The following is an 11,267-nucleotide window of genomic DNA, read 5'->3' as shown; positions in this document are numbered from 1 at the left end:
CATGTGTGTCTTTGGGTTTTCGTTTGCGGTCTGTGTATCCTTTGTGTCGGGGGCTTTTAAATGTAGCGAAATCCACTTTTATTTTCCCGAATGCAATGCATTACAAAAAGCAAACACAGAGCAGACATTGTTGGTGCTGGTGTGGCCCCAAATTGCACAGTAACCCGTACGCCCCACACTGGACTCCAATCAAAAACCGGACAGCCTATGAAAACAGACAATTTATTGGAGCGAACATCAACATATTTTCCTCCATCCACGTGTGTGCAATAGTGTGAACTCGGTAGAAGTGCTTCTCGTGAAATAAATACGAACAAACAAATCGGGACAGAATAAAAACGCCAAGAAGGGGTTCGGGAAAAGGAGGTTCTTCATAAACTGGCATGCTTTTAAAAAGTTAGAATCCTGAATGAAATGATCTTGTTGTAAACTCCTGGCTGCCACGTTTTCGCAGTCCTGCAATGAGACATGAACTTAAATATATGTATTATAGATTTAACTACAGCAGCCAAGTGAAAATGTCCCAATACGGGAAACGATCTGCCAGTCCCTTTGTCCCACAAGAAACATACTATTAACGTTCCAATTATAATAACCCCACTAACAATCTGAGATTGCTATGTCAATACAAAATGGGCCTTGGTCTCCTTGAGTAGAGTTCCTTGGCAGGGGTAGAATAGGCCGCGGCTTCTTGTGGGCAGAGTTTCGTGGCATGGGTAGGAATGCTGTTAGGAGCAGTACATTTTCGCCCCCGGCTTGGGGAAAGCCAGGTACTCCTTGCCCGTGTCTGGTTGGCCTAGGCCTGTGAGCTGTCCTTTGATGGCCGGGCCCGACAGGGGCCTCCCTGCGCTACCTGGCTCCAGGAGGCCCCCTTTGGATGCCACCCAGGACACCGTGCCGCTGCCCAAGGCCTGGCTCAGAGTACTATGCCGGAAGAGAGGGTCGTGGAACACGCCGTCCACCCAGTTTCTGAGGCTGGTGACCGGGGAGTCCTGGCGCCGGTCCGTGGTGGGCACTGGGGTGGAAACCGCAGAGGAGGAGGAGGACGAAGACGACGAGGAGGAGGACGACGCGCCCTGGCGCTTCAGCATGCAGGACGGGTACTCGGCCTGGTTCAAGGAGGTGGCTGTGTGCGCCAGGGACCAGATGCGGGGTTTGCTGTCCAGTGTCTGTGTGCCCTGCTGCTGGAAGCATAGTTTGGACTCGCAGGGCCTGGGCCGGGGGCCCAGAAGGTCCTGCTCGCAGTCCTCGCCCTTCAGGCAGTGCTTGGTGCATGCCAGCTCCGGCTCCATGATGGCGGCCATGCTCAGGGGTCCCTCCTTGCAGTGCTCTCCTGCGCAGTCTGCAGATCTCATGGGCGCCCCTTCCAGGTGCTGCTGATGGTGGAAAGGTTGCTTGAGGTCGCACTCGGAGCTCTCCGACTCCATGGCGTCAAAGTCATCCAGGTCACTCAGTTCCAGCTCCTTGTCTTCCCGGCTGCTGTTCTCATCTGTCGGGGAAAGAAAAAAGAAACCATTTATTTACCTTACCCACCCTGGATGTAGCTTTAACATTAAACAAACACATAATGTTAGCCGATAGAAGCTGGCTAACTCATGCGTTATTACATCGTCACTGATCTACTCTCCTAAAATATCACTCAACCTAAGATAAAGCAAGGGGAAATACTTGCTCCATCTTCCTGCTCCCAAATGCACTCATTGCTGACTCGAAATGTTCGCATTTGTGCTACAGCGGATCACGACAATTAAACAGCGCTAAAAACAAGTGCAAAGACTCCTTTTAAAATAAACACTGCGCAAAATGTAGAGAATGGTTTCATATTAATATGCATGAGGAACACTTCTGTTATGATAGCCATTTTTGTCTCCTCAAGCAAACATAGCGCTCCTTCAATATATAACTCCACTAGTGAAAATGCTTCTAGATGTTTCTAAAGTATCTTATCTATATTGGGATCATATAGTCCCAGCCACAGCCTGTCTAGTTGATAGGCTGCACAAAGCGGTTTCGGTGTTAATACAAGTAAATTTATGGAATATAATGACTGGGGTGAATGTTTGACATTGATCAGCATCCCGATCACCAGCCGCTTGGACTACGGAAACACTCTGTACGCCGGCATCACCACCAAGCTGCAAAGGAAACTTCAACGAATCCAGAACGCGGCCGCACGACTCATCCTGAACATACCTCGCCACCACCACATCTCCGGACACCTGAAGAAACTCCACTGGCTTCCAGTCAACAAGAGGATCACCTTCAGACTCCTCACCCACGCACACAAGGCCCTGCACAATCTCGGACCAAAACTCATCAACAACCGCGTCTCCTTCTACACTCCTCCTCGCACCCTACGCTCAACCGGACAAGCCCTGGCAGTCGTACCTCGCATCCGCAAAACCACCGCCGGAGGCAAGTCCTTCTCCTACCTAGCAGCTAAGACCTGGAACTCTCTCCCCAGCCACCTTCGCGCCATACAGGACCACCTCTCCTTCAGAAGGCAGCTCAAGACCTGGCTCTTCGAGCACTGACCCCCCCCCCCAGCGCCTTGAGACCCTCATGGGTGAGTAGCGCGCTTTATAAATGCAAATGATTGATTGATTGATGGTCCATCATCTGTTCTTTTTGCATTTGTCGACCTAAGTGGGAAGCATAAGCCCAAATGTGGGTCCCCTGCTCGCTATGCCACGCAATTCAGGCTAGCCTGGCTGATGAGGGGTAATATCCCCGAAACTGATCCAGGTATGCTCTTTTCTGGTCCTGGGAGGACCGGGCCTGGCAGTGGCCTGGCAGTTCGGGCTGAACGGTCCCCATGGGGAGCAGGGTGAAGGCTGATTTGCATATGGCTGGATCTAAACTGGAATGGCATGGAAAAATAAAAAAAATTGGGATTTATGTCCAGATCTGTGACCGGGGATGAATGTTTGACATTGTTCAACATTCTGCCCATTATCTGTTCTTTTTGCATTTGTCGCCCTAAGAGTACCGGGTATGCCCAGATATGGGTCCAATACTTGCTATGCCACCAGATTCACGCTAACCTGGTTGATGAGAGGTGACACCTTGAAACCAGTCCCAGAATGCTTATTTTTGGTCCTGATAGGATACGGCTTGGCAGTTCGGGCTGGGCTGTTTCCATGGGGAGCAAAGTCAAGACTGATTTGCATATATGGCTGGGTCCAAAGTAAAACAGTGGAGTGAGCAAAAAAACAATGGATTTAGGACCAGATCTGTGATTGGGGTGAATGTTTGACATTGTTCAGCATTCCATCATCATCTGTTGTTTTTGCATATATGTAGGAATGCCACAAAGCTATATTCAAACCTTTATATAATATCTTTGTACTGTACCTATAAAACCCTGTCTCTAGTGTTTTACAGGCTAGTGGTGACATTACTATCAACTGGTAGTAAAGAAATAACATCAGTACTCCACTATAACAAGTTAATATAGTTGAGATGCAATATCACAATGCCTGCTACCAGGGCCAGACACAAAAAGGGAGACAGGAGGAATGCTTGCAAAAAGTCTAACACACTGACAATCACTCTGGGTAGCATTAAAACCCATTGTTTTTTTATCCTCTATGCACTGTGGACATAGATGTACCTTATGCAAATCAGTAATGACCTTGTACATCATGTGAATAGACCATTCTGAACTGCCAGCTGAGGCTCCCTTCATAAGGGAACACAAGCTGCCCAGACCAGTTTTGGCCTTGTCAGGCCTCATCTGTGAGGTATAACTTGAAATCTATCGCACTAGGAGCACAGGACCCAAGTCAGAGCCATAGTTAGCCTGGGGTTGATTGTGGGTCTATGGAAGGGCCCACAAGCAAATATGATGTCTGGGAGGGATTCTGGAAGGGCCAACAAGCAAATAGCACATTTCTTGAAATCTGTGAAAAGTGTTCAATATCAGTTTACTTACTGCACCTTTAACATGGTTTTCCTTAATTCCTGACCATCTTTACATGACAGTAGGGGAGTGGGGATTGCAATGCAGTAATTTGTAAATAGGTATTGTAAGGAAGAAATGACCACCTAGCAAATATAAAAAAAAACTCCAGCAAGTTGACTGGAAGTTGGCCTTCAGCCTTCTTCCTCTGGTAGAAAACTCCCCATTAACTTTCAAAATTCATATAAACCCTGGCAAGGGGAACTGTATTCCATACAAAATGTGAATAACAAAATAAACTTCCCCCATGATAACATACACAGAACTCTCTTTCATGCATCGGATCATCCAAAAGATCTCTTCACCTCAGAATGATGCCTTTTAGGTGGGCAAACCAGACAATACATTGCTAAGTGGAGGACACATGGACACAAAAATAGATTTCAACAGGGTCAGTTTGAGGTTAAACGTCTTGGTCCTTCAAACTCAGGTCATTGTATGAGAATGTATCTGCAACGGAGCTTTGCATTTCCACACTTCCGACTTAAGTGTTGCAGAAACAAAACCACCAGCTCTTTGTGGTCTCCTCTGTTCTTTTTTGCTCATATGTGTAATTGCCTTCACTGAGATGTTGAGCTACTCCTGAGGTCTTTGACATGAGCATAGAAATAGTGCCCAGCTACCATTACCTTTGTTCTTTGATTTAGAAGGAGTTCAGAGCAGATTTTGCAAGTCTGCGCTGGTGCAAAGCAATGCAAGTCGACAATCAGTTGAAAATCTTGATAAAGTATTTATTTCCCAGTGCAATGTTTTGTGTTCTAGAGTGTTGCCCTAAAATACCACAATCGTTAATTGCACTGCTTTTTTTTTACTTTGTGTCAAAATCACATTCAATGGGTGGTACAAGTGCATCCTAACGCTACCACCCAAATGTTTTTGAAATGGTTATGTTTAAAGCCATTTCTACAAAAATTGGTAGACTGGGCTTTGCATCATATGCGTTTTTGAGCCAGGCCCTAACATGAAGACATGGTTTTATTTCCCCTATCTTTTTACATACTGCATATGTGCTGCACTGCAAAACACCCATCCTATGAGTGAGAAGTTGTAAACATAGCCTAAACATAGTACTTTGTAATATCGTGTAATATGGCGCACAGGTGCATATGTGTGTAGCACCAGACATCCTGTCTGTGCACCAGTTCTGGGGAAGAGAGCAGCGGCACCATATCTTTTGTAGCTACTGTTCTGTGAGGTTCTCTACTTCTAGTGCAACACAGTGCAGCAACTCTAGTTGCTGCACCACGTTGTGCTATTTTGTTTTAGTACGTGTCACTTTTTGTTTCAGAATGATTTAAGATTTCATCAGTGCATTTATTTAACACATTGGACTATTTAGCTCCCAACAGAATCGGACTAAAAGCAACTGTCCTCTGTTGTTCAGTTGAAAGAGTAAAAAACAGCAATTCAAGGACTAAAATGCACAATACATAACAGAGAAACATGGGGCTGAAAGCCAGGGTTTCATGTTTAATCACGTCGTGATCTTAGTCAGATCACTGTGTATCATGTTCCTCAACCATCACAATTGAGAACACCTTGAAGTAATTCAGCTCAGGATGTGCCCTATACAAAAACGTCTAATATACTTAAATGACCACGATGTTGCCCCACCCAGAAACATTGGACATAGGCAAGGGGGATTTGGCAGTTCAAGCCTCTTAGGTCTCTTAGGGCATCGTTGACAAGGATGTTGGAGTTCATCAATGATTTTAAGTTCGTGTTTAGAAAGTCATTTTTAATACATATCACTCCATGTAGTGGGGGACATAATCTTAGTGTTAAAATACACACATTATTTTTGAAAGTATATATCATATGTTTACACAATGTTTGTTGCAATATTTCCATACTAAATATTAGATGGCTCATGCTTTCACTGTGAGGGGCAAGGCTTGGTGTGGCTCTCCCTATTCCCTCGCTGCCTTGCCCACCTCTCTCATGACTCATGCAGAAGGTCTAAATATGAACATTTCTATTGAGATATTGTTCTTCAAAAGAAGTTTTCAAGTACTCATCATGTACACGAATGGCACAGATGTTTGCCAAAATTACAATTTAAAGACAATAATCCACATGACGCTGGCAAATGCTGTGCTTAGAGCTGTGGATGGTGACTAACCGTTGTGCATTTTCTCATTCTTTATTGTGTCTTCCTGGGAGTCATCCTCATCTTCCTCGTAGGGCCTCTTCTCATCTGAGCATTTGTTTCTTGGGGGCCAGGTCATCTTGTTCTCCTTCTTGAGGCGCCGCCGGGCGTTGGCGAACCATGTGGAGACCTGGGTGAGGGTCATCTTGGTGATGATGGCCAGCATGATCTTCTCGCCCTTGGTGGGGTAGGGGTTCTTGCGGTGCTCCTGCAGCCAGGCCTTCAGGGTGCTGGTGGTTTCTCGGGTAGCATTCTTTCTTCTTGTACCTCCATCCATGCTGCCATACCTCAGGTGGAGAGAATAAGACATGCATATTACAAAACGAACAGTCGCACAAGGCCAGATCGACCAGAAGAAATCTGTGATTTCATGCATATATGATTAAACATGTGAAATCAGCCTATCCGAACAGTCATGAGGAACTGAAAAACAGATTTAATTGATGTTAAACCATCACGCGACTCATCCACACAACACCACCGTGTTTCAATCAACAGCAACTCTACAAGGACAGGAATTTATTTGCCAAAGAAGATATAATGCTTTCTTCCACAAAGAACAAACAAAAATAATGAAGGCACTATGTTTTTGCGAAAGGGTCGGAGAAGGATCTTGGTTGTAATATACTTTGTCGCATGCAAGGTTAACATGGAGACCAATGTAAAAAAAACATCTGTGCTTTCTTACCGTTTCAAAACATTTTTTTCATCAACTGGAGGTTTTAGGGGCCTCGGGGTATGACTGGTAATATAAATATTTTCCTGCTGTCCCTTTATTAGACATCTTTCACCCTACTGCTGATGAAATTGTATGAAGGTAGCACTGGAGACACCGGCTCAGCTTGAATATTTAATGCGCATCAACAGAGGAAAGGTCAGCTGCGCCCAGTGGGCTTAAAAGGTTGAAACAGCTTAAGTGGTTTCTGCGCAGTTTTTGAAACTAATAAACATAGCAAAGGTAAAAGGCCCTTTCAGGTCTGACACAGGGAGAGGAAGCCCCTTCACAGAGTTTGAAAAATAATGTGTTGATGTGGCTTGTTCGTGGTCAGAACCACAGAATAACTGGTTAGTTGATCTCAGGAGAAGTTTGCTATATTAAGCTATCTAGATTTGTATACCTCTGTGTGGCTTTGCACGTGCCCTCATCGTCAGGATTCTGTCACAGAAGTGGGTTTTCAAATTTTACAAAAATGAGGAGATTAACTCGAGTTTCTGAATGGCAATGCGACTTCAGGAGTGGGCCTGGGTGAAATGTTAATTTTGCCTGCGTAATTCATATAATTTCAGGAAAATTCACACTAGGCCTGTTATGGAAAATCCCTCAAATTACGCCATTAAGGCCCATTGCGTAATGACGTGCTATTCACAGTAAAAAATAGTGCAGATGCAGGTGAACAACAGAATGCGAGCAGCTTTTTTTGCACGATTTTTGAGAATGATTTGCTTGTGTTAAAAATTAATAAAAGGATTCCTTTTGCACTGGAATATAGTGCAAAAAGATGTATTTGCATTTAACGAATCCATGCGTACTAGTGCCGAAAATGTACATAATTATGCAAACTTCGCACATCGCTACTCCACAAGGCATTGTTCAAAACTTAATATTGCATACAATATATGTGAAAAAACTAATTGAGGTGAGCAATGTTTGAATCAAATTGAAAGTTAAGTAGAGTTTCATCATTCTTTTTTTTAAGTTTTCCAAAACAGAATTCATTTCCTACAAAGACTCAGTTTAATCGTCTGGACTTTACCTGTAATTTGCCAACACGTGTTGCCTGACTCGTACATTCGATTGTCACTTGTCAGGGAAAAACATTGCTCAGGTTAAAAAGAAACATACATTTCCATTAATAGTAGCTGAACCATAGGCTCCGTGGTCCACTTATATACCCAAGGGTTATCACACATATGATAATCTTAGTTAATTTGGAAATTTTCTGCATCAAGTATTTACAATAACCAGCAGGAACTGTAACCCTTTTTGCATAATCATCACATCAAGTATTTGCAAAGCAATGGGTCTTGCGTTTGCCCTAGTTAGAGCTATCTGCTTTGTGAATTCCTAACTGGACTTTTCTTGCCACATAAATTGAAAATGAAAAGTAAAACAGTTGACATAAGCAAGTCAGTTCAATGCACCACGGCTGCCCTTAGCAGGAGTGTGAGTTATTGGCTCTTTGCATGAATGTCTAGAAAGGTCTGTGGCTGGGATGAAAGGCGAACCGAAACCAGAGGAGCGACCATCACAGGCTGTAACAGGAGCAAGAGTGCCATTAGTGTGTTGGCCAACAAAAATGTTCACTTAGTAAAATCGCCTGGGAGGGAACTCAGCACACAAAGGAGGGACATTTCACAAAATGCACTTATAAAAATGAAGCATTTAGGGCAAGCACAACAAACAATGAATAGCAGTAGTGGGTGTGATTAAAAGCCCACAGAGAGATTACAACAGGCCAGAGCGAGTGCATGCTTGACCTTAAAAAGATAGTACTTATAAATGAAAACTTTCCATTCAATTAATCTTTCCCAATGATAGAATACTGATTGTTTGAGTTGATTTATCAGTAGTCTTTGCATGTAAGTATTTTGAATGGCTAGATGTGTTCTCTATGTGTGGGTGGAGGGCTAACATTAGCACTGCATACCAGGGAAACATAAAACAAATATCAAGTAACATGGCCTAAATAAATTGCTGACACATACAAGATGCAATAGAAAAATATGCCATCGTGAATCCTTAAACAAAAAAGATGTGTTATATCGGGATTTAAAAGTTTACCAGAGGTTGAGGTGCCTGCTTACAGCATCATAGTCATACCACCCTTCCTTTCCCCTTTTTTCCTAGCTCCACTTTTACTTTCCATTTCACACTTCCTCTTCCTTCTCCCATATCTATTTATGTATCTATACCACACCCCACAGGTTCCTCCGTCCCCAGATTGCGGCACGTGTCCGGGTGTGGCGACCCGATATGTCCTTCACATAAGTCTCCGACGATATGGAGAAAACCACACGAAGTCCCGTCATGAAAATGAAATCCAGGGGCATATTTATACTCCGTTTGCGCCAAATTTGCGTCGTTTTTTTCGGCGCAAATTCGGCGCAAAACTAACGCCATATTTACACTTTGGCGTTAGACGCGTCTAGCGCCAAAGTATGAGGAAAGAGCGTCATTTTTTTGCGTGAACGCCTTACTTACGTTAATGAGATGCAAGGTAGGCGTTCCCGTCCAAAAAAATGACTGCGACACAAATGCGTCGTATTTATACTCCCGGGCAAAAATCACGCCCGGGAGTGGGCGGGGCAAAAAACCCCGCATTTGCGCCTCTTTTTAACGCCTGGGTCAGGGCAGGCGTTAAGGGACCTGTGGGCTCAAAATGAGCCCACAGCTGCCCTCCCATGCCCCCAGGGACCCCCCCCTGCCACCCTTGCCCACCCCAGGAGGACACCCAAGGATGGAGGGACCCATCCCAGGGACATTCAGGTAAGTTCAGGTAAGTATAATTTTTTATTTTTTTAATATTTTTTTTTGGCATAGGGGGGCCTGATTTGTGCCCCCCTACATGCCTCAATGCCCAATGGCCATGCCCAGGGGACATAAGTCCCCTGGGCATGGCCATTGGGCAAGGGGGCATGACTCCTGTCTTTACTAAGACAGGAGTCATGTAAATGGCGTCTGGGCGTCGTTAAAAATGGCGCAAATCGGGTGGAGGCGATTTTTTTGCGTCAACCTGACTTGCACCATTTTAAGACGCCCTAACGCCATTTTCCCCAACGCCGGCGCTGCCTGGTGTACGTGGTTTTTTTCCACGCACACCAGGCAGCGCCGGTCTGCTAGCGCCGGCTAACGCCATTCAATATATACGGCGCCCGCATGGCGCTTCAGAATGGCGTTAGCCGGCGCTAAACTTTTTGACGCTAAACTGCGTTAGCGCAGTTTAGCATCAAAAAGTATAAATACGGGCCCCAATCTTTTATTTTGGCAACACACGCAATGCGTTTTGACACCAATGGGTGTCTTGGTCACGAGTAACAGTGATCAGTGAAAACTGACATTAAATAAAATGCATAAGTAATTAAACATAAACAAAGGGCTGTGGGATTTGCTAAAGCAATAACGTAGGCGCCATATGGAATGTTGCAACAATAGATTATCTTTCATCAAATCGAGTCCGAAAGAGGGCAAAGCAATGTAAACATATCAACAAAAACAAGAAAGGGTTATTCAAGTAATCCATCTATGAACATAAATATGTAAATGGATAGCTTTGTTCTTTATGTGTGGGTGGAGGCCTGTCTTTACCGGAGGGCTAAACTTGGCCTTGCAAACAAGAGAAACATGAAACACAAATCAATTAACATGGCCAAAATAAATTGTTGACACATACTAGATTCAATAAAACAATATGCCACCATGTGTCCTCAAACATAAAATATGTTTTGTTATATCAGGATTTAAAAGTTTACCAGTGGTTGAGGTCCCTGTATACAGCATCAGCTTCATACCACCCTTCTGTTCCCCTTATTTTCATTTCTAGCTCCACTTTTTCTTTTCCATTTCATACTTCCTCATCCTTCCCCATATCTATTTAGCACCTATATATCTGTCTTTCTTTATCTGCCATTAGCTGCCTACCCCTCTGTTTTTCTTTATCTTCAACCTTCTCTGTTGTTCTCTAGCTGCATGCTTTCTCTTTGTATACCAACACACACATACTACATAATCTATCTATCTATCTATCTATCTATCTATCTATCTATCTATCTATCTATCTATCTATCTATCTATCTATCTATCTATCTATCTATCTATCATTGCTATATGTAGTTTCCATAGAAAAAAACTGTTTTTGGCTTCGCTATATCTGTGGTGCCGTTTGACGAATCTTCATGAAATTTTCCTTTCGTAATTTCCATAGACTCTTTAGACACACCTGCAGCCTGAGCTGCTGGATAGAATTACACCAAGTTTGACAGAAAGGTAGCTTTTGGTCCACGGATCACACTTTTTGCTATTTGGTATAAAACCGTTCAGTAGTTTTTGAGATATTAAAGAAAATCCAGATTTGTAGATCTAGAAACGGAAATACTTTGCAAATAGTCCAGATCTCATGCTGAGTTTTGATAGGCTGCCAACACTTCAACCAGGAAGTG

General features: G+C 43.8%; 1 protein-coding gene across 1 annotated transcript in view; it reads right to left on the bottom strand.

Moving 5' to 3' along the window:
• Positions 1 to 208: 208 nt before the first annotated feature.
• The window catches only part of IRX4 (iroquois homeobox 4), an 80,338-nt gene continuing 69,279 nt past the window's right edge, over positions 209 to 11,267 (bottom strand). Inside the window, exons 5-6 of the mRNA XM_069219717.1 lie at positions 6,084 to 6,397; positions 209 to 1,489 (exon numbers count right to left, since the gene is read on the bottom strand). Coding sequence (XP_069075818.1) covers positions 729 to 1,489; positions 6,084 to 6,397 — 1,075 coding nt within the window. The 3' untranslated portion in view covers positions 209 to 728. The remainder of the gene's footprint in view (positions 1,490 to 6,083; positions 6,398 to 11,267) is intronic.

The sequence above is a fragment of the Pleurodeles waltl genome, chromosome 2_2 (assembly GCF_031143425.1).
Source record: "Pleurodeles waltl isolate 20211129_DDA chromosome 2_2, aPleWal1.hap1.20221129, whole genome shotgun sequence".
NCBI classification, from domain to species: Eukaryota; Metazoa; Chordata; class Amphibia; order Caudata; family Salamandridae; genus Pleurodeles; species Pleurodeles waltl.
This window is presented reverse-complemented; position numbering and strand designations above follow the sequence as displayed.